The 25,015-nt window shown below is 36.1% G+C and overlaps 1 protein-coding gene across 1 annotated transcript in view; it reads left to right on the top strand.

Annotated features, from left to right (window-relative positions):
* Positions 1–1,656: 1,656 nt before the first annotated feature.
* The window catches only part of LOC109088989 (kinesin-like protein KIF1C), a 55,022-nt gene continuing 31,663 nt past the window's right edge, over positions 1,657–25,015 (top strand). The window contains exons 1-3 of the mRNA XM_042757113.1: positions 1,657–1,772; positions 1,870–2,132; positions 23,935–24,068. Coding sequence (XP_042613047.1) covers positions 23,963–24,068 — 106 coding nt within the window. The 5' untranslated portion in view covers positions 1,657–1,772; positions 1,870–2,132; positions 23,935–23,962. The remainder of the gene's footprint in view (positions 1,773–1,869; positions 2,133–23,934; positions 24,069–25,015) is intronic.

The following is a 25,015-nucleotide window of genomic DNA, read 5'->3' as shown; positions in this document are numbered from 1 at the left end:
AAAAAGTTTGACCTGTAGTCACTCACCAGTACAGGAGAGTACAGGGGCTCCTCACTGCCAACATCAACACAAACACAGTCAGCTTCAGAGCTTCCTGAAGTACTGTTTTAAATCTTATTGTTATTAGATTAATAATTTTACCATGGTAACAAAGGCACATCTGTCCTCCAGAGAGTCTGGTCGTGTTGAGGCTGCACACGGAAACGAGTCACTCCCTTTGATCGCCTGCAGATGGTGTAACAACACTATATGGACATATAAAAGCATGCTTTATTTTAAAAACACTGATAGAAAGTCTCACTTCGCGAAAGGCGGAAACACAATGACAGAAAACTGGTGGTCCACGTTTAATTTAGCCATGTTGCTAAAGCAGTTAGTTAAACTGATATCAAACTGGTATTTTTGCTTTATTTTAAAGATTAACTTGTTTTTTTCAAAGCATTGTGAGTGTTTCCTGTCATAGCTATGATTTGATTAAAAAAAAAAAAAAAACCGGTATCATAGTTATAAACCTATGTTGTTATGATTTTAAATCTGTATTTAACCGCAAGACAATTTCAAAGTAAAAAGAGCTGCTGAAGTCTGATTGTGTGGAGGCTGTGCTTCAAAATTTAATTATTAAAGCATAATGTTAATTCAAGCGATGAAGAATTCAGAAAGTCTGACAGTAATCAGTGTTGAGCACTAATCTAAGGTTAACCCTGCCTGCTTTAAATGTTTGAAAATGATTAACAGTTGAAAACATTCATTAGAAATTTAGGAAAAGGCTATCAAGCTAATCAAACGCAATCAGTTACATTACTTTAATAAATTAATTGAAATAGTTGCACTACTTCTTACATTAACTTCTACATTAACTACTTCTTTAAACAGGGTAACTTGTAATCTGTAACCTGTTACACTCCCAAAGTAAGCATCCTAACACTGTTTGTGAATGAAAGAGAGAAGGGAAGGGACTTTATTACTATTATTATTATTATTATTATTATTATTAGACATTAAGGACATAACACAACATTTACAACTTTAACAAGACATCCAAAAAGATAACACAATTAAAGGAATGGGTTTACATTACATGAAAATAAATAAATAAATAAATAAATAAAAAATCAATAATAATACTTAAAAAAAGACAGCATATACTCGTTCAATTTTCAAGGAACTTCAACTCTTTAGCGAATGAAATTGTATCTCTACATTTTTTTTGTTATCAATACATTAGAGAGACTCAAAATACAAAAATACAGTCATAAAGACCTTCAAACAGGGTTTAGAATTATTTCATTTACTTTTATGAATATGAAATTTACCAAATAAAATCATAAGATTCATCATAAAATTGACAGGTTTTTATTTTATTTTATTTTTTATTCAAAATATAGGATAACATCTTTGGATGTTAATTCACAATTATAACCAGATTTATGTTGAATATATATATATATATATATATATATATATATATATATATATATATATATATATATATATATATATATATATATAGATGAATCTTTCCAGAATTTTTTGGAATGGTAACATTAAAAAAAAAGAAAAGAAAAAAAAAAGATGTTCTTTTTTAGAATTGTTTCTGGCTGATCTTAACAAAATGAAATGTTTTCATCAATAACCATAAATTTTGAGAGAAGGAATGGGACTTTTAGCCGTGGCTCCGCTGACGTCACGCGCCGAACTTCGGGAAGAGTGACGTCACGGCTGGACTCGAAACTTTCACACCGGCGATTGTTGAGCTCGCCCGTCTTCATTCGGTAAGGTCTGTCAGTGCTCCGAAGAGTTTAAAATAGTTTCGTTATCATTCACGATAGTGTAAGAGTTGATCGACGAATCTTTTTTTCCTGTTTTAAGCGCGGAGATCCGGGATCCACAGGTTAAATGGACGCGTGCGGATCTCGTCCGTGTTCGTGAGTGTGTGACAAACAACTTCTCAGTGCAGGGAAGAGAAACGAAGGATTAACATTCCGCTCCTGAATCACACGTTTATTGGGTTCTGAACGGAGAAACTTCCACCCAGCCGGTAGAGAATCACGAGCTGCTGGTCATCAGGGAAAACTCCCGAAACTCCCGCTGGATCGACCTTCAGGACTCGGTGCTGGAGTAAGAGCTAAGAGGTACAAAACCCCTCTACAGCAACAAACACACACACAGCTGTTTCACTACATCACGTGAAAGATCAAAACATGTTAAAGTTTTGTCACTATTATTATCCTTATATAAAACCAGTCGGAATGGGATCTCTTCTGGGAACCACACAAGAGCCTGCTGGTACACTCCTATTACTGTTTTTGTTTTGTTTTTGAGTTTGTTGTTCAGAATCTAAGTGTATCCAGGAAGAATGTACAGTTAGCTCTTGTAAGACAGTCAACATTCCTTAAGGATCCCTTCAAGACATTTGGATAGATTATTTGACTTCTGTTGTTACCTATTGTATACAGAAACTTGTTGTGTGTGTGTGTGTGTGTGTGTGTGTGTGTATATATATATATAAAAATAAATGTAGTATTAAGTAAATAAACAGAAAATCATAAAAAAGTTTTGTCATTACATTTGTTGGAACATTAGAAACAAATAGAGAAAAACCAAAAGATATATTATGCATAATTTATTCTATGTCCTTTGTAGAGGACGCCAGGCCTAAGTTATTAAAAAAATGTATAGGCAAAAACAATGTTATGTTTTTTTCATTCACCAATCAGTTTTTAGGTTTCAGGCTGTTTTTAGCCAAACTTTGATTCTCAGCTGTTATGAAAGATATAACAGAATAATCTGATAGTAATACATGCGGTTCACATGCTTCTTCGGAGCAGCAGCAGTACATTTGTCTTGGCGGTAGATCTGCTTTGTTGGGGGTGTCTTGTCTTTCCTTGTCTGTTCATCTTCATGTGCGTGGTTGCATGCATGTCCACTGATGCAGCAGTTTATCCTTATATTCAGGAGCATGCATGGCTTGTATTGTGTTCCGTGTCTCCTGCTTTGTTGGGGGATTATTCATATGTGTTATATCTGCAGCAGCTATATTTCTTACGTGCTCACAGCAGCACGTTGTGGATATATTGGCAGTAGTAATAGACTCGGTACTTGCTCTGCTGCAGCAGCAGATCTATTCCGCCAAGACCAAATACATTAACATTGTCATGAACATTACCATGCCAATCCCTCCGAGAGTTGTCATGACAGAAACTTGTGTATTAAATTAATTCAATGCACACAGACTGAAGTAGTTTAAGTCTTTGGTTCTTTTAATTGTGATGATTTTGGCTCACATTTAACAAAAACCCACCAATTCTCAAATCTCAACCAATTAGAATATGGTGACGTCAATCAGCTGATCAACTCAAAACACCTGAAAAGGTTTCCTGAGCCTTCAAAATGGTCTCTCAGTTTGGTTCACTAGGCTACACAATCATGGGGAAGACTGCTGATCTGACAGTTGTCCAGAAGAGAATCATTGACACCCTTCACAAGGAGAGTAAGCCACAAACATTCATTGCCAAAGAAGCTGGCTGTTCACAGAGTGCTGTATCCAAGCATGTTAACAGAAAGTTGAGTGGAACGAAAATGTGTGGAAGAAAAAGATGCACAACCAACCGAGAGAACCGCAGCCTTATGAGGATTGTCAAGCAAAATCGATTCAAGAATTTGAGTGAACTTCACAAGGAATGCACTGAGGCTGGGGTCAAGGCATCAAGAGCCACCACACACAGACGTGTCGAGGAATTTGGATACAGTTGTCGTATTCCTCTTGTTAAGACACTCCTGAGGCGTCTTAACTGGGCTAAGGAGAAGAAGAACTGGACTGTTGCCCAGTGGTCCAAAGTCCTCTTTTCAGATGAGAGCAAGTTTTGTATTTCATTTGGAAACCAAGGTCCTAGAGTCTGGAGGAAGGGTGGAGAAGCTCATAGCCCAAGTTGCTTGAAGTCCAGTGTTAAGTTTCCACAGTCTGTGATGATTTGGGGTGCAATGTCATCTGCTGGTGTTGCTCCATTGTGTTTTTTTGAAAACCAAAGTCACTGCACCCGTTTACCAAGAAATATTGGAGCACTTCATGCTTCCTTCTGCTGACCAGCTTTTTGAAGATGCTGATTTCATTTTCCAGCAGGAAACACACTGCCAAAAGCACCAAAAGTTGGTTAAATGACCATGGTGTTGGTGTGCTTGACTGGCCAGCAAACTCACCAGACATGAACCCCAAAAAAAACAACAAACGAGTTCTGTCAAGAAGAAAATGAGAAACAAGAGACCAAACAATGCAGATGAGCTGAAGGCCACTGTCAAAGAAACCTGGGCTTCCATACCACCTCAGCAGTGCCACAAACTGATCACCTCCATGCCACGCCGAACTGAGGCAGTAATTAAAGCAAAAGGACCCCCTACCAAGTATTGAGTACATGTACAGTAAATGAACATACTTTCCAGAAGACCAACAATTCACTAAAAATGTTTTATTTTTTGTATTGGTCTTATGAAGTATTCTGATTTGTTGAGTGAATTGGTGGGTTTTTGTTAAATGTGAGCCAAAATCATCACAATTAAAGGAAACAAAGACTTAAACTACTTCAGTCTATGTGCACTGAATTTATTTAATACACGAGTTTCACATTTTGAGTTGAATTACTGAAATAAATGAACTTTTTTCGCGACATTCTGATTTATTGAGATGCACCTGTGTATATATAAACTAGTGGGGAACTCAGCTCAGTTTTAAACCAGTTTCACTTTCTCAAAAAATTAGTAAAGTAATGTGTACATGACTCATCTTAGAAAAAGATCTTTCTGGATAACTAGACTATTCCTACAGGATTTCTCTTCTTACTCGGGCTCGTGTATCTCTTGAACTCTGCTTGTAACGCATTCAAATAAATTAAAGAAATGCAACGAGAGACAGCATTTTAACATCATGAAATATATTCGTTTAATTCATTCTAATGTCCTACAGGGGTGTTTTATCATTTTACGCCATATACGTTATATTAGTTGATTTTTGACCTGTTTTATAAAACATCTAGTTTTTGTTAGACGTTATATTGTAACCATATAAGAGAATTGTCCCTGAAATATGAAATCAGATGATGTGTGGCTTCCTGAATTCACTAATAAACCACTAATAATAATACAGTAAGTGAGATTACCATTGTGTTTTGGACATGATATCATAGTAATGCCATTGTTTTTTGGACTTCCACCATGCTTTTTGGACATGTGCCACAGTAAAGATACATGGCATTCCTTAAAGTACCATATAAATAGAATGGTATATTCAGTACCATGTTCTATGTCAGAACTTTTTTGCGAGAAGAATTGATTTCCTTACTATGGCCATGATATTGCTGAGGTTACAAGAGGGAAATAATATTTTCTTATCTCAGTTCTGGTTCAGGTGTACTGATGCACTTCATGTATTTATGCATCTCTCCTGCTCTTTTTTTAATTTTCTGTGTGTAACGTGTTGCGTCTGGCTTGCTCAGATGATCTGTTTGTACTCTCAGCCTCTGTTTTTGGCACTTTTATTGAAAACTATGTTTGCATGCCTGTATTCTGCACTGCAGCTGCTTGTCTTTAGGGACTGTATCACAGGACACACACACGTTCTTGTACATCTATTTTTGTGAGGACAGTCTCTAGCTCCTTACCCTAACCCTATCCATCAGAACTAAGTGCCTCACCCAAACCCTTACCCTAAACCTGCCCTTTACCCAGTTATAACCTGATCCCTATAACCAAGTCTTGACCCTCAAACAGGCCTTTAAAGGGGTCTCAGAAAGTAAGGACCGGCCAAAATGTCCTCTCTTTACTTTCTTTGTCCTCAATCCGATGGTCTAAAAGTCAAACCGGTCCTCACAAAGATAGCTGTACAACTGTACACACACACACACACTTAATGACAGACCAACATTCCTCCGGCTCACAAAGGTATGCTGTCTCTGTCTTTCTCATTTTAGCTGTCCGTCTCATTCTTTCTCACAGATGAATCGTGTTCAAATAGAATCTGGCTGAAAGTTAATTATGAGTTGTTCAGTTTGTAACATGGCATAGTTTAGTCCTTACACCTGGGTTAGAGGAAACGTTTAGGAACATTAAATTAGAGGAAAGGGCTGCACGATTTGGAGAAAATCTAATTAAGAAAATATATATTTTTACAGTACAACTAATAATTATGATTATTCATTTTCAAATGATAAACCAGCTTTTATTTGGGTGGGAAACCAGCATTTACTGTAAACAGAGTCCCTTCAAGACACGATGTAAATAAATAAAGGGCCACGCTTCACTCTGAAACACACAGCATTTATGTTTAATTTAGGGCTGTCAAATGATTAATCACGATTAATCACATCCAAAATAAAAGTTTTGTTTACATAATATATGTATGTGTACAGGGTATATTTATTATGTATATATAAATACACACACATAAATTATATATTTAGAAAATATTTACATGTATATACATTTATATATTTATATTCTTATATTTTATATTATATATAAATATATTTAATATATAAACATAACATATTCTTCTTAAATATAGACATGCATGTGTGTGTATTTATATATACATAATAAATATACACAGTATACACACATATATTATGTAAACAAAACTTTTATTTTGGATGTGATTAATCGTGATTAATCATTTGACAGCCCTAGTTTAATTTAATCACAGCCTTTTCAATTTGATAACTAACTACATTAAACTATATTCTGATTTTGGTTTTATTTATGCGCAGCCCTGCTTGGAGGAATAGTTGACTGCAAAAAATGCATAATTTACTCACTCCCATGTCATTAAAAAAAACAGTTTTGATCTATTTGTCGGTTTCGAAAAGGGTGATGCGACTCAAGTGCTAAACTCCTGAAGTGTGAGGAGACTCTGAAGGTCTCTCTCTCTTCCGGATCTGTCAAACCTCATTCAGACGTCCACAGAGTCAAATTAGCTGTGTCACAAAAGGTGGAGTGACATGAAAACCAGCACTGTTCAGAATCTTCGAGAGCAAACATGGTGTGGCACAAGTCAGTAATAACATTTACAAATACACAAATTCAGAACAACACAATATACCAAAGTTACAAATAAATCAAAGTCAGTAACAGTAGTATTCAGTATGGAAATGTAATAATTAAGTGTAAAATTGGGTGGGCGATATAGCAAAAAATATTGCATCACGATTTTTTTTAATTTTATTTTTTCAGGAAAATCGCGATTCGATGTCATGTTAGTTTTACTGTTTTGCAAACTAATTTCGCTATTTTAAAAACAAAGCCTTGGAAGGTAACAAAATGGATGGCAGACATTTAGGCTAAAGTGGGCGAAGAAACGAATCATTGTCATTATTTTATCTTTGTTATTAAAAAATAAGAACAAAGATGCACGTTACAAACACACATAATATACTAATAAAACAAACAGTGCTTTATCTTTCAGGTACAGTAGGTGTATTTAGCAGTAACATTCAAGAAACTGAATGAACAAATCTAAAAATAAAACACTATATACACTTCACTCTATAAATTATACATTGATTCTTATTAAAGCAACTGTATTAAAGTTCTTCAGTCCAGCAGTGAGTGATTTTTCTCTGTTTTTTAAAAAAAAAAAATTTATTAACATTTAAAGGGATAGTTCACCCAAAAATTACAATTCTGTTATCATTTATTCACTCTCAAGTTATTTTAAAGGGGTCATGAAATGAGAAACCAAATTTGCCTTGATCTTTTGGAATATAAGAGGTCTTTGTACCATTAAAACGTCCTGCAAGTTTCATAGCTTAAGACGTCCTCCCCATTATAAACGAGCCATTTATTTAATCAAGCTCTAAATACAGCTCGTTCTGGATCCATGGTAAGAAGTGACGTCACGGTGCAAAGTGAGGTTCCAACCATTTGCATATGACCGCCTCCAGCACTAAGACAACTACGCTCATTTCGTATCGTTGTCGCGCCGCGCGCCTCACAAGTGTTCAGTCGACGGACAGCGAGTGGGTCTGTGTACAGGAAAATTACAATGCCTCGCAGATGTGCTCAAACATATAAGGTTTTATCATTGCAAGAGCCATCGCTTCAAATGCATCACCCGCTACTAAACAGTTACGCTCAATCCACAAATGTTCTGGCTGGGGGTGTTAATAATTGATCTATAGGCACTGTCGTTAGCCAATCATAACAGCGGGCGTTAACACTGAACTCTTAAAGGGGAAACAACCCAAAAACAGACTGAATCAAAGGATGAGAAACAGGGTGGGAAAATGTCATAATTCACTACATTTTAAAAGTTTTTTTTTTTTTTTTTTAAACTGTAGTAATACTATAATTGCACCTAGGGGACCATAATAATAAAATACAAAAACCCATGTCATGACACCTTTAAACTTGAAAGAGTTTCTTTCTTCTGTTGAACATAAAAGTTATTTTGAAGAATGTGGGTATAATAAAGCAACACACACACACACACACACACAAATGTATAAAGTAAATAATTTCACACAGATTAAAGTGCAAAAGAATTATAAAGACCAAAAGGTAACACTTTACATTAAGATCTCATTAGTTAACCTTAGTTAATGCATTAATATTAACAGTGAGCATTTGCTACAGAAGTTATTAATCTTTGTTAAAAAATACAACTTTTAGTTCATGTTAGCTTGAGCTCATTAAATAACACAATAGCAACTTTAACGACGAGTTATTAAATATTGAAACTAACTAAGATTAATGAATGTTTAGAATAATATTTTTATTGGCAGGTTATGTTTTGCTAATAAATTAACTAATGTTAACTAATGGGGCCTTAATGTAAAGTGTGACTGAACAACAAAGAATCAAAACACTTTCAAACAATATCTAGGCCATGTTGTAGTGTTCCAGATTAAAATGTAAAAAGGTTTGAAAATATTAAGTGTACTTATTTAAGTGTTTGGCGCTGTGATGAACGCTTCCAATCTGTGTGTGTTTGCATGAGTGTAATTTGTAATAAGCAATTATTCACTGTGTTTTGAAGTGCACATGATAACAATATCGTGCATGTTCATTATCATGATTTATCACATTACTGAATACCAGCACATGTCTAGTGATGGTTAAATTTAGCAGTTAATCTGCAAATCACATGTGTGCCATACTGTAGGGGTGGATCCTTACGGATTACGGATCAATCCGTGGCATTCCTAGACAACATACAACGTTCTGGCATCTCGCACGTTTGGTGTCTCCTATTTTTGAACAAAGAAATATAACAGTGACCAAAGACTCCTTATGTTTGGCCATTTGAACTAAACCACTGTAGGAGGGCTGCTTCTCAGAGTGCTCTCTTGAAGTATTGCCATGTCCACTTATTATAGGCAACGTTTTTTAAGCATTTTCCAATTTAGAGAGATAAGGAAGTAGGCAGGTGAAGGTCTGCAGCATGTAAATTATTTTATTAAAAACAAAGTAAAAATGCCAGGGTGATGCATCTGTCCTGAAATCATAATGAAGAAAAAATCCTCGTTAAAGGAATGAAAATCTGTCTAATGACTGTGATTCTCTTAAAATATCAAATTTGACCTGTTATTGTTATTTTATAAATCGGTAATTCTCATTATATATTTTTCTTTCTTAGAAAGTAAAAAAAAAATATTTTTTTTTTATTTTTAAAATAATAATAAACAACATTACAGATATTCAAAGTGTAAGATTTTTTTTTTTTTTTTTTTTTTTTTACTTATTTGGCTACACCACATGACATTTTTACAGTCATTAAATTAAACATTTCTCGAAAAAATTTTGTAAATCTTTTTTTTTTAAACTCAAATACACCAACATTAATTTAATTTGATTAATTAGAATGAATTAAAGTTAGAACTTTGCATTTTGTTTTGAAATAGATTTAAATATATAAATTATATGCCGTTAGCCCAGTTATATATTTGTCAGAGAGTGAGAGAGAGAGAACAATACTAATAAAGTTCCACACTGGATGCTTAATATTTTTCTGCACACATGTAAGCAGACTAATAAAAGTATGGCACAATCTGCAGTATGTAATCTCATTTCAGTGTATGAGTCAGGAGTGTGAAACTTTAGATGTACTTCTTGGCTGACAGAGACGCCCAGTCACCTGCTGTGTTTGCATAAGCCAGCAATATGTGTGTAATGCAGACTATGAGTGTAATGTGGGCTGTGTCACAGTCGCAGAGCGTGTGTCCGTGTTGGCTGAGCTAAAGGGTGTAGCTCTGTTCCTCTAACCTGATTCTAATGCAAATCTTTGAGTGCTGGATATGTGTTCAGGACGATATCCAGAAATCACAGCCTCTACATGGCTCACAAACTAATTTTACTTGAGCCTTTTTTCTCCACTTCTTTTCACCTGGAGCACAGTATCGACAAACAGCTCTTGTTCATGTGTATTCAAACTTGTATATGACTGGATGCACACACACACACACACACACACACACACACACACACACACACACACACACACACACACACACACACACACACACACACAATCCCTCAGGGTGCACTGCTGAGTAGTCCATACTGTCCCTTCATACCAAGATGCTGATGCCTGAAATACACTGGAATGTGTTTACAATGGCTAACATGCGTGTGCAGTAACACTAACCCAACAGAGGACAAGTGTGTGTAAAAAAATGTTGTGGGGATACACATTATATTAACAATATTAGCATTTTAAAAATTATTGTAATTTAATCTGGTTTTCATGATCAGATTATTGTTCTGTTAATCTGTTGAGGGAAATCTTTTGCGCCAGGGATTCTCATCCAACAACACTGCTTGACCTCACAAATGCTCTACTTGATGAATGGGCAACAATTCTCACAGAAATACTCCAAAATCATGTGGAAAGCCTTCCCAGAAGAGCAGAAGCAGTTATATTTACACAGGGGAACCAACTCCATATGAATGACTGTTTATTTAGAATGCAATGTCATTAAAGTCCCTGTTGGTGTAATGTTTCAATGCTTTTGTTCATATAGTGTACATAGAAGACACTTTTATCCAAAGCAACTTAAAAATGAGAAGTAAAAGAGCCAGCTCTATTCATAATGCTCAGTGGCAGGGTAATTAGACAACTAGATGAGGAAGCAAGCTGGAGAAATGCAGAGAAGAAAACTGCGTTCCCTTTATGTGTAATAAGCGCATTGGTTTAAGGGCGTGGGGTGGTTAAGCGCTTGTGGAAGAGGTTTGTCTTTAGCTGCTGCTTGAAAGATGTGACATTCTCAGCAGTTCGGGTGGAGGTTGGCAGCTCATTCCACCAGAGAGGAATAGAGAGGGTGAAGGGTCTGGAAATTCGTCAGTTCGCCTTTCCATAGTGCTTTAAATTACACAGACTGTGTCGAAGCAGCGTCAGAGTGATAAACAGGAAAATAGCAGAATCATTTATGGAAACTCAACACTTAGGAGATGATTCAGATTCTCCTGTAAAGCAGATCTAAATAATTAGCTCAAGTTAGTGTGAGTTTTGGTTCAGTTTAGATCTATAACAGAAGTGACTTGTTGTGAATCATCAGGCCACTTCAGTTCTGAGTACAGAGAGTAATGATATGGTGTGAAATCTGTTCTGGTGAAGAAACAAACTCATTTACGTGAACAGCCTGAGGGTGAGAACATTCTTAGCAACTTTTACTATTATGTGAATTATTCCTTTAACTCAGGCGCTAGATAACTAGCCAAGTTAGCTACAAACTTTTTTTTTTAAAGCTAATCTACAAACTTTTCTGTGAGTTTGCATCCTGTGCATAACAGCATGTGATGCTACTTTATGACCTGCCCCACAGCCAATTCAATGGTCAACTCAATTCTGCAGTCACCTGTCAAGAAAAGGTGAGAATTTATGGATTAATTTCAGAAAAAAATCTGTTGATTGCGACAAACAGTATGTGCTACCAATTAGGGCTGCGACAGATGATTATTTTGAGGATCGATTAATCTAACGAGTATTGGAATGATTAATCGACTAATCTTTGATTATTCTACCGATTAATCCATAGACTTTGATTGATTATTCAGCTTTTGCAGTTAGTTAGTACAGTTAATTTATACAAATAAAAATATTTGGCACAAAATGAGATGATGGAGAAACTCTCTTATTCACCATTTAATTAGCTAAATGAAAATGTAACTGAATGACATCATTCTGCCTAACATCTCCTTTTGTAAGTCATATGATAAGAAACAAAATAAAGGAAAGTGATAAGAGACTTTATTTTTGGATAAACTATTTTATTCACAACAATCTCTCTTAAAATAACTTATAGGGTTATGATAATCAAAACAGTCCTGAGCTAGATCAAGCTTTGATCTCTGCAAGCCAAACTATCACTTTAATGATTTAACCTTTTTTTCCCCACTAATAAAAATATTTTGTCATTAGATATCTCCACACTGAAGAGCTGCTTTATAACAGAAAATCAAGTTGTAATTCTAACTGAAAGCGACACTGACTCTGGTTTTTCATGTTTAAAACTGTAAAGCTGCTTGATTTAAGGCAATTGCATAAGTAAGCAATAAGGTACTCGAGGCTGTGCTGTATCGTGAATAAATCACGGCTGAAGGGCGTTGTTAGGCACTACGCAAACTAAGTTCTTCTTTTTTGAAGCAAGTTTGTTAAATGCTGTCCTTCCGCTAAAAAAATAGTTCCTGACAGCAACAGTAAATGGCAAGAGAATGTTCCAAACATGCCTCTTATCTAATGGAGCTTAAATAAAAACAGAATAGGAGCTCTTATCATTCGCTGTGTCATTTATTGTTTTAACCATATATGATATTTTCTCACACACGTCTGCTTATTTCTCAGCATGAGAAAAGACTGTTTTCCATCTTTTAGTTTTAAAAACAGACAGATTTGCGGAATAGCACAAGTTTGCAAGCATCATTACAGTGTAAACTGATGGAAATACAAAATCATACCTTAAACAGAAAACTAATAAATACTGTAAATAAGATAATAAATATTCCCTCCTCACTAAACTGTCCCTCCGCACGCTGCACGTGAGTAAAATAAATCTGTGGGTTTATTAGATGGGGGAAGGGCGGGATCTCAAAATTAAAGATGCAACATAACAGCAGCAGGGCTCACTCATTCTTCATTAATTAACAAACTTTTAATTCTGCCGAAAATACATAAAACATGAAGCAGTATTGATGCTATATTTTTGATTGTTTATGTTGCTAAGGGTGTTGCTCAGTGATACACTGAACCGTTGGGTGAAACGGTCATAGTCGTGCTGTATCGTTACTGCTGACCAATCAGAATCGAGGAATGGAACCAACCATTTTATAAAGTACTATATAAATAAACGTGACGTGACTGGACTTTACTGGAGTACCGAACTGCAGAGCTCCGAAATCCATAGCTTTTAGATTTTAACAAATAGACAAAAAAATTTTAACACTTCATTAATAAGAAAACATCTAAAATACATCTTTCACTTAGATGAAAACATGTAGTATATATTTAATTCGTTATGCCCCACACTAATTGTTAACGCGCGTAGCTCTGAACTGAAGTGCTGTGTATGTAGTATATATTTACATATTCATCCAAACACTGCACATCACCCTCAACTTCAAGCTCTGTTTCCTCTTAACTTAAATTCCATCACGAGAGATGAATTACAGTTTTGCGCTACAGTGCCACACTGGCCAAACTGCGTTATTGCAGGCTCTTAGATTAGGTCAAATGACACCAAAAGGCATGATGCATTAGGTCAAAGCTTGAACGATGCACACCAAAACGAAAACACAGCGTACTTGACAACAAAAAATATTTGTAAACAAGAAATAGCGTTTTTTTGTCGTCTTTTTTTATAGTCGATAATGTTGACTTATATCATTAACGCCCTAAAACCAATTATGACATTAGTATTGGTTTCAGTTTGAGTATTCAGTCTGCACTGTGATTGACATGACCAATAAACCATCATCGATACCTAACTTGTACTTAAAAAAAAATTAACAAAAAAATAACGGGCTTATTGTGTATTTGTACTAATTCTAATTCTAATCCACAGTGCAAAAAGTCCAAAAAAAAAAATTAAAAATTAAAATGCACCTGTCTCAATGTTTCAACAATAATAGCTATTTTTACAGATAAAGGCAAAGTCCTTGTGGTGAAAATATGTAATTCAGCACTGAAAAGTATCAGTAAAAATGCTCATTGTGCTTACAAATAGATCTGCCTCAGTTCTTGTGTGTGATTTGTTAGAGTATCGCATATCAAACTCTATTGAAATAAAAAGTCAGTGGAGTCTCCGTTATGAAATTCACTCTAAAATAATTGACCTACTGGACCTTAAAAGACTGTTAATATTCAGAAAATACTGTATTATCCATCTGACTGTACTGACAACACTAGATAACAACACTAAAACTTGAACCGAGTTGAGCTGAATAATGACACTATTGTCTTCTGTAGAACTGCTTTACAACTGAAACTAAAGTTGTTTCATAATTGATGGACTTTGCACCATTAACACTGTTATTTTCCTGTTTTATTACTGTGAAGCTGCTTTGAAATAATCTGTATTATTATATAAAGTGCTATATTAAAAAATGAGTTTTTTTTAAATGTACAGTGAGTTCTGCTGTATATAATTCCTAATTTTCGGTGGTTGGCAGTGTGTTGACTGGGCTGATATGATGGTACAATAACAGTAGCGTGTGTGAATGGTCTTTATGTGGTGGAATTGGCAGAATAAGTATTGTTTTCCCCAGTTGTTTGCTTGTTCAATGCGTTTTGCTGCAGTAATTATCATCTTTTATGGCAACAGTGGGTGTTCCGTGTTTTTGTTGTAGTTAAAGGTGGTAATAATGTCCTGAGGTAGTTCCCGCCGCGTGCATCTCTGAGATTTCTCTTCAGCTGACAAGTGAACACGGCCCGTTGGCTGCTGGCCAGACACTCCCCTGCACCTTGTTGTCCACCTTCAGGAACAAGTGATGACACACGGAGTGCAAGGGAATAGGGAAGTATTGTGAGAATGCAGAGGATTTCCATAAAGTGATGATAAAAGTGGATAGTGCTTTCTTTTAGATTAATATTTGAAATAATAGGAATAGTTCACCCAAAAATGAAAATTGTCATTAATTACTCACCCTCATGTTGTTCGGCTCTCTTAAGACTTTCGCTCATCCTCGGAACACAGTTGAATATATTTTCAGTGAAATCCGAGAGGTTTCTGTTAGGGCTGCTCGATTATGGCAAAAATCATAATCACGGTTATTTTTGTTAATATTGTAATCTCGATTATTTAACACGATTATGAGAGGGCCATATAACCAAAACATTATGTGAGTGATATATTTAAAGATAGTGATACTTATCGATTATGTACAGTACAGGTCAAAAGTTTGGAAACATTACTATTTTTAATGTTTTTGAAAGAAGTTTCTTCTGCTCATCAAGCCTGCATTTATTTGATCAAAAATACAGAAAAAAAATTTAATATTGTGATATATTATTACAATTTAAAAATAATTGTTTTTAAATTTATTATACTTTAAATTATCATTTATTTCTGTGATGCAAAGCTGAATTTTTAGGATCATTATCACATGATCCTTTAGAAATCATTCTAATATGATGATTCATTATCAAAGTTGGAAACAGTTCCGCTGCTTAATATTTTTTCAGAACATGTGATACTTTTTTAGGATACTTTGATGAATAAAAAGTAAAAAAAAAAAAAAAAGAATCTGTTTTTTTAAAATATAAATATTTTGTAATAACAATATACACTACTGGTCAGTAATTTGGGGTCAGTAATTTTTTTTCTTTCTTTTTTTTACATAAAATCAATACTTTTATTCAGCAAGGATGTGTTAAATGGATAAAAAGTGATAGTAAAGAAAATATATTATTAGAATATATATTATTAGAAACTTTTATTTTATTTTGAATAAAATGCAGTTCTTTTTTAACCTTTTATTCATCAAATATATTTAGACAGCAGAAACTGTTTCCAACACTCATAATAAAATCAGAATATTAGAATGATTTCTAAATGATCATGTGATAGACTGGATGTTACATGTGACACTGAAGGCTGGAGTAATGATGCTGAAAATTCAGCTTTGCATCACAGGAATAAATTATTTTTTTAAAGTATATTCAAATAGAAAACTATTATTTTAAGTTGTAATAATATTTCACAATATTACTGTTTTTTCTGTATTTTTGATCAAATAAATGCAGGCTTGATGAGCAGAAGAGACTTCTTTCAAAAACATTAAAAATAGTAATGTTTCCAAACTTTTGACCTGTACTGTATTTCCTGTAAATAAGGTTGCCATGACATCTACATTGTAGAGACCAGCGGAATTTAAAACAAACAAACAAAAAGTCCTCAAAATCATTGAAAAGAATTAAACTGTCCATAATAAAAAAAGCAAAGGACAAATACAGTAAAATAAAAAGATACAAATGAAACAAACTGTTTTAATGTTTATTTTATGCAAGTCTCAAGCAGTTTACAGCCTATTACAGAAATTAATAATCAAATGTAAAATAAAACAGCATAGTCTTTTTTTTGTTTCTTATTAAAGCTACAAGTACTTCAGTCAAGAGCAGTGTGTGATTTTGAATTTGTCTTTTGTTGTTTGATTAATATTAAGCACACAGTAGCAGCAGGAAAATAGCTGTCACTGTCACTTTAAGAGCCGCACGGATCCAATTTACTGTTACACACTTATTTTCATTCTCAGCTCTTTATGTTCATTTATTACATGACTGATGAAGGTATACATGAATGTGTATTTGACGTTTAGGCGCGCACCTTGATGACTTTACATGTCCATGTTCAGTTCCGTCTCTGAGTGCATATCTTTTCCTGAGGAGCAGCGCAAGTTCTCTTTCACGCTTTTAAAAACATGAATAAATATACTTCGATAAATCAAGCACGTCTCATTTTGCAAAAGTAACGTTACGTGATTTAACTGATTTGCACGTGAAATTGGGCTTTTATGGAGGAACGAAAGTGCAGCGCTGGAAAAGGGGGCGGAGTGGGGTGCAATAATCCTTTTATCTCGATTAATGTATTTTCATAATCGTTGGAGGCCAAAATCAAAACCGTTTTTCGATTAATTGCACAGCCCTAGTTTCTGTCCCTCCATTGACAACCTAAACAACATTCATTTCGAAGGCCCAGAAAGGTAGTGAAAGGGTGGGCACATTAGGCATGTGACCGTATCAATTTTTCAGGTTGCGGTTAATTGCTAATGCTTGTATCATGGTATACGGTATAATCACGCTATTGAAATTTAGTTGCAAACAAGTGTTTTCGTAATAAAGTATAACAGGTTTAATAACTTTTTTCTTATAACAAAAAGAAACTGAACATTTAAATACAGTAAAGCTATACACAAAATATATATATATGAAGTAAATAATTTCACACGGATTAAAGCCCAAAAGAATTATAAAAACCAATAAGTAACAACTTCCAATAGGATCTCATTAGTTAACCTTAGTTGATGCACTAACAATAGCTACATGCTTTGTTTCCAGGGTAACGGCTGCATTTCTGCTGTTTGGCGCCACCTGCTGTATTTTTAGCGTATTTTCACTGTATTTTGAAGTGCCTATGATAACAATATGGTGCATGTTCATTATCATGATATATCACATTACCGAATACGGCACATGTCTAGGGCAAATAAGTCTAGATGTGCAAAGTTAGAAGAGACAAATCCCAACAGACTAAAGGCTTCAACAAAATACAGACACAAGGGGATGATCCTTTTTCCAACACATTGATTCTGTTTTTGGTATTTTTTTTTTTTTCTGACGTGTTGGCGTTTTATCTTTCACTTGGATGATATAAGTTGCACTGAGTAAATACAGCTGAATAAAACAAAAACTGTGTCCATCTTCATTTCAGGCTGCAAAGCAACAAAATGTGATTCTTTTAAAGGGGGCTGATTCTTTGCTACACCCACTGTGTACACACACACACACACACACACACACACATAGCTTATAATCACCTATATGTACACTGTAAATAGAAATGCAAGGGAATAAAAATAGTGTTTAAAAAAAAAAATATAATAAAATAGTGTTTCCCAAATAAAAAATAAAAGCTGTTGGTTTTAAATGATGTGTATAATGTAGAGAACTGTGTTTAGAGTTTTGCAAAATGTTTGTTTTTCAATAGAAGTGCACCTAATGTGCTTTTAGATTTGCAGATTTGGTCTAAAGATTTGGTGTATGAGTTAACTGCCTCAATTACCAAAGTAACACTTCCAAACTACAAAAAAAAAAAACTGTAAACAGTGTTTTATTATTTATACAATAATTAAAATACTATTAAAAATCAATTCAATTCAAGTTTATTTGTATAGCGCTTTTTACGATACAAATCATTACAAAGCAACTTTACAGAAAATTATGTTTCTACAATATTTAGTAGTAGCTTATCAGTGGTGACTGTCAGTTCATGTGCATATAGCAGAAATGTTCAGAAAAATCAATAAAAAGACGTAAAAAAAAAAGACGATTAACACTATTAACAGCAATTATGCAATCAAACTTAGAGCAAAATGTGGTAGTTCTGTATGTTGTCTCTGGGTTAGCATCATCTGAGGTCCTCTGAGGGGTTGGCATCATCTCTTCTCAGGTGTTCTGGATCCAGACTGGAGCTTGTGTAAATCCTAGTTACCACGGGATGTAAACTCCCGTGGCAAAGCAGAGAAACAAATAGAGACATAATTAGCGTAGCTGCTGTTCCAGCCAAGTAAAAATTAATTCGTTTAACCCAAGCTAAAGAATAATAATGCACATTTGATCAGATATAACTGCAGTCCAAAATTATGAGATGCATTATTTGAATGCTTGGCCAAAGAGGTGTGTTTTTAATCTAGATTTAAACAGAGAGAGTGTGTCTGAGCCCCGAACATTATCAGGAAGGCTATTCCAGAGTTTGGGAGCCAAATGCGAAAAGCTCTACCTCCTTTAGTGGACTTTGCTATCCTAGGTACTATCAAAAGTCCAGCGTTTTGTGACCTTAGGGAGCGTGATGGGGTTGTAGCGTGGTAGAAGACTAGTTAGGTACGCAGGAGCTAAACCATTAAGGGCCTTATAAGTAAGTAATAATATTTTGTAACTGATACGGAACTTAAAAGGTAGCCAGTGCAGAGACTGTAGTATTGGGGTAATATGATCATATTTTCTTGACCTGGTAGGGACTCTAGCCGCTGCATTTTGAACTACCTGTAGCTTGTTTATTGAGGATGCAGGACAACCACCTAGCAGTGCATTACAATAGTCCAGTCTAGAGGTCATGAATGCATGAACTAGCTTTTCTGCATCAGGAACAGGTAACATGTTTCGTAGCTTGGCAATGTTTCTAAGATGGAAGAAACCTGTTTTTGTAACATGGGAAATATGATTTTCAAAAGACAAGTTACTGTCTAATATAACACCCAGATTTTTTACAGTAGAGGAAGTAACAGTACATCCGTATAGTTGCAAATTGTAATCTACGAGATTCTGTGTAATGTTTGTCTGGTCCAATAAGTAATATCACTGTCTTATCTGAATTTAATAGGAGAAAATAATTGGTCATCCAATCTTTTACATTTTTAACACACTCTGTTAGCTTAGATAATTTAGAAGTTTCACCTGGTCTTGTTGAGATATATAGTTGAGTATCATCAGCATAACAGTGGAAACTAATCCCGTATTTTCTAATGATATTACCAAGGGGCAACATGTATATTGAAAATAGCAGAGGACCTAGGACAGATCCTTGTGGCACTCCATATTTTACTGGTGATAAATGAGATGACTCCCCATTTAGATAAACAAAGTGGTAGCGATCGGACAGGTAGGGTCTAAACCATCTTAAAGCCTGCCCTTGTATACCTGTATAGTTTTGTAATCTATCTATGAGTACGTCGTGATCTATGGTGTCGAACGCAGCACTAAGATCAAGTAAAACTAGCAATGAGATGCAACCTTGGTCTGATGCAAGAAGCAAGTCATTTGTAATTTTAACAAGTGCAGTTTCTGTGCTATGATGGGGCCTGAAACCCGACTGAAATTCTTCAAAGAGATCATTTTTTTGCAGGTAGGAGCACAATTGAGCAGACACAACTTTTTCTAAAATTTTAGACATAAATGGAAGATTTGAAATGGGTCTGTAATTTGCCAGTTCACTAGGATCTAGTTGTGGTTTCTTAATAAGAGGCTTAATAACTGCCAGCTTGAATGGTTTTGGGACGTGACCTAAAGATAACGACGAGTTAATAATATTGAGAAGCGGTTTTTCTGCTACAGGTAACAACTCTTTCAGTAATTTAGTGGGTACAGGATCTAATAAACATGTTGTTGGTTTAGATGCAGTGATAAGTTTATTTAGCTCTTCCTGTCCTATAGTTGTAAAGCACTGCAGTTTATCTTTGGGTGCGATAGATAAACCTAAAGTATTAGACGCTGTAGAATCTACATTTGTTATTGTATTTCTGATGTTATCTATTTTATCAGTGAAGAAATTCATAAAGTCATTACTATTTAACTGTGAGGGAATATTTAGATCGGGTGGCGTCTGGTTATTTGTTAATCTAGCCACTGTGCTAAATAAAAATATTGGATTGTTTTGGTTGTTTTCTATGAGTTTGTGGATATGCTCAGCCCCTGGCAGTTTTTAGAGCCTGTCTATAGCTGGACATACTGTTTTTCCACGCAATTCTAAAAACTTCCAAGTTAGTTTTTCTCTCCATTTGCGCTCAAGACTACGAGTTTCTTTTCTTGAGAGCGTGGGTATTACTGTTGTACCATGGCACTGTACGTTTTTCTCTAACCTTTTTCAATTTGATGGGGGCAACAGCTTCTAATGTATTAGAGAAGATAGTGCCCATATTGCCAGTCATTTTGTCTAGTTCATGTGTATTTATGGGTACAAAGAGCAGTTGAGATAAATCAGGCAGGTTATTTGCGAATCTGTCTTTGGTGGCTGGAACAATAGTTCTGCCCGGACGATAACGCAAAGCTATATAGTTATTATTATTAATACGCAGAATGCACGATACAAGGAAATGGTCAGTAACATCATCACTTTGAGGTACGATATCTATGTCAGTAATATCGATTCCATGCGATATAATTAAGTCTAGCGTATGATTAAAACGATGAGTGGGCCCGGTGACATTTTGCTTTACTCCAAAACAGTTTAATAAGTTAGTAAAAAAGCAAGTCCTAATGCATCATTTGTATTATCAATATGAATGTTAAAATCTCCGAAAATTATCGCTTTATCAGCGGTAACCAACAGGTCTGAGAGGAAATCTCCAAATTCTTTTAGGAATTCTGTATACGGCCCTGGTGGTCTATACACAGTAGCCAAAGAAAGAGATACGATAGATTTCTTTTGCATATCTGACAGTGTAACATTAAGCATAAGTATTTCAAATGATTTAAACCTGTATCCTGTTTTCTGGGTAACACTAAGAATATCACTATATATTGTTGCAACACCTCCCCCACGACCAGTCTGACGGGGCTCATGTTTATAACAGTAGTTTGATGGAGTAGACTCATTTAGACCAATATAATCATTTGGTTTTAGCCAGGTATCTATGAGCCCAAACTTTAAAAAAACTATTATCTGTGATCATTTCATTTACAATAACTGCTTTGGGTGTGAAGTGATCTAATGTTTATGAGCCCAAACTTTAAAAATTGTTTTTGTTCATTTATTTTAAGTTTTTCTGGTTTAATCACGATAAGATTTTTTCTAGATCCTACATTAAATTTATATTTTGACCTCACTATTCGGGGAACAGACACAGTCTTAATAGATTGGACAGCGCAAGTACTTCTATTTAAGTGTGTAGAGAACAAAAGCCATCATAGCAGTTATTTGAGAATTGGCTTACTAGTCAAATGGAGCGTAGAGTCCTGGAGATGTTGTCCGACAGCAGTCCTGCTCCGACTCTGCTGGGTTGCAGGCAATCAGCGCGCAGGCCATCAGCGCGAAAAAGCCTAGGTCGCTCCCAGAAAAGATTCCAATTATTAACAAAGAGCAGTTTGTGTTCTTTACACCATGACAATAACCATTCATTTAGAGCACAAAGTCTACTGAACCTTTCGTGTCCTCGTCGATACGTGGGCAGTGGTCCTGACACGATGATCGTCGCCGCGGGCGTCGTGCTGCGAACCGTCTCGATCAGGCTCCTGAAGTCCCTCTTCAGCGTCTCCGTCTGCCGCTGCGTGTTGTCGTTAACCCCGGCGTGAAGCACGACCGCTCTGGGGCTCTCGTCGGCCTTCAGGATCGCGGGTATCTGCGCAGAAACATCAAGAACACGAGCACCAGGGAGACAGTGAGTGTGCACTTTACCTTCGGCTAACGTAGCACGGACGTGTCGGACGATGGAGTCTCCGACGATCACAGCGTCGCGTTCCGTCTCGCGGAGGGGAGAGAAGCGGTTCCGTGTGGAGATCTCGAAGACCGGAGGGGGAGAAGTCGTCGCCCGGGGCCTGGCTCGCGTCCTCCGCTGCGGATGCACCCAGGGTCCGTGGTGTCCCGGCGCCGGCGTGAAGGACATCTGGGCAGATCGCGTCCTGGGTGCACCGGGCCTGTGCAGAGAAAACACACGGGGTGGAGGTCGTGGGACTGTTAGCAGCGCGCTGTATACTTACCCTGGACTTGTGAGCGTCAGCCCGGGAGGTTTCCAGCGCGGCTCTCCGCTCTCTCAGCTGGGACTGCCTCTGCTCCAGGACCCGAATCTGCTTCTCCACGGCCTCCAGCTCGAATGTCCGCTGCGAATGTGTTGTCACCTGCACTCAAAGGTAGACAAACATCCGCCATTAAAGCAAGTAACAGTGAGTAAAGCAATTGTAATGTGTGTGAATAGAGTACTAGCGATGCACGCGGGTTTTTAACGACAGCCATGCTGGTGATGCTAATGGGCTATAAGCTACTAGCGGACTCGGGAAATCAAAATAAAACTAGTGATAACAAGGCGCTCTGATTGTTTTTGTTGTAGAATACGATAGAGGATATATTCACATGCTATAGAAACGAAAATGATGGGTGTAATAAAATAGATTTCAACATATAAAAAAATAGAAGATAAATAAAAAATTAAATTATATCAAACAAAACCCATAATATAACATTAACTTGTCTTTTTCTTTTAATAATATTGATTAATATTGCACATTAGCTTTTATTTTTGTATTTTCAGTTCTCATTTTAGTTTGTTTAATTTTTAGTAATGTTATGTGCACTTGTCTTTTTTGTTTTTAATTTCTGTTTAGCTTTAATATATTTTTAATTCAGTTTTAGCAATGTAAGTTTTTTTTAAAAACATATTTTATTTGAGTTAGTTTTAATTTTCTAAGTTCTAGTTTTAATAGGTCTAATTTTTATGCTTTTCATCAAACATTTTAATTTCAGCGAACTAAAATGATTTTTAATAGTTTTAGTGTTGGTAAACAATGACAACACTGTTATAGTGAACAACATTTTATACTGTGTAAATGTAAAGCTTTGTGAGTGTGTTACGCTTTGTGTAATGCCAATGAAAAAGACGTGACAAGAATGAATAAACTACCAAGCCTTCACTAGTAGTGACTATCCTATTTTTCCTTTCAAACTCTTAGTTTGACTTTATGTTTGTATTAAGTCTGAATACTTGTCTTGTTTGAATGGCCTTCAATGGCAATAAATGCTTTTTGTTGCCAGATAGTTACAGCATCTAACAGCATGGGCTAATGTCATGCCAACCAGCAAAACTTTGACCTGTTGCTCATAACGCAGAACTGTTTGTTGTATCAACCAACTTTTCTGTATTCGTTTGTAGTGCATTCTTTAGTTTTTCAATAGAGTATGTTGATTCTCAACATTTCACGAGTGGTTCTTGAATATCGTATGTAAGTTAACCATTGCTTCTCTTGTCATTCAGGTGCTGAGGAGGTTGGGCAGCAGTCATCATGGCGTCTTCCTCGGTGAAGGTGGCGGTGCGTGTGCGGCCTTTCAACAGCCGAGAGACAAACAGAGGAGCCAAGTGTGTGATCCAGATGCAGGACAAGAGCACATGTGAGTGCAGCACACACACACACACGCTCTCTTTCACACTCACTCTAACTCTAAAGATCCAGGATAATTTGAGTTCTCGTGAAATGACTCTGTTAAATCTCGCTCCACACTTGTGCTAGTTACTCTCCATGATCTTTCCCATGGTCATATCCAAAAACACTTGTCTCCACCCACACGTTGAAACGGGGGATTTCTGCGAGTTCGGAAACCACAGTCCTGAACCGCTGTAAAATCCTGTCAATTACGGCGGCTGCCAAACCTCACATTCCCGTCTTCTTCTACACAGCGTTTCCACCTCACTCTCTCTTCCACTACAGACTGCATCTCTCTCTCTCTCTCTCTCTCTCTCTCTCTCTCTCTCTCTCTCTCTCTCTCTCTGGCAGTCTGTTTGCTTTGACCCCCTCCAGCACAAACACTGGCAGCGGTGCTCATTGTTACCCAGCAGTGCTTTATTCTCCGGGGGCTTAAGGCTTCCTGTTAATGACCCTACTCACTGGAGTTTCACTTTTACACCCATCTAAAGTTTATTACACCGATCTGAGTTTTAAAGAGGGCAATGCTGATCCAGATCTGTGCATTGTTTTAATTTTTTTAACATGAAGTTATATTTCCGTCCTTACTAAAAAGCAAAATCACTGCCGCCCCGAACATGCAGTGCACTCAACAGAGTGGAGAGAGGAAAAGATTATTCATCACTATTTTGACTCGATTCTGAAGGATTGCAATTGTGTTCATTTCTAACCACAGCTGTATGTCGCTGTGGCACATCTGTGTGTGCTAGAGAAAGCTGTTTTCTGCTCACTGCCATCTAGACGTTCAATTTTAGAAAGGTTGAAGCAAATTTCTTGGCTCTTTTCACAGCCTGTGAAGCATTTCCACATTGCAAAGACTGTAAATCTAGTTATATAGTTCAGCAATATTACACAAGCAAGAGTGCTGTTTTTTCC

This window comes from Cyprinus carpio, chromosome A5 (assembly GCF_018340385.1).
Source record: "Cyprinus carpio isolate SPL01 chromosome A5, ASM1834038v1, whole genome shotgun sequence".
NCBI classification, from domain to species: Eukaryota; Metazoa; Chordata; class Actinopteri; order Cypriniformes; family Cyprinidae; genus Cyprinus; species Cyprinus carpio.
The sequence above is the reverse complement of the archived record's forward strand: the minus strand, read 5'-3'. Positions and strand labels throughout refer to the sequence as shown.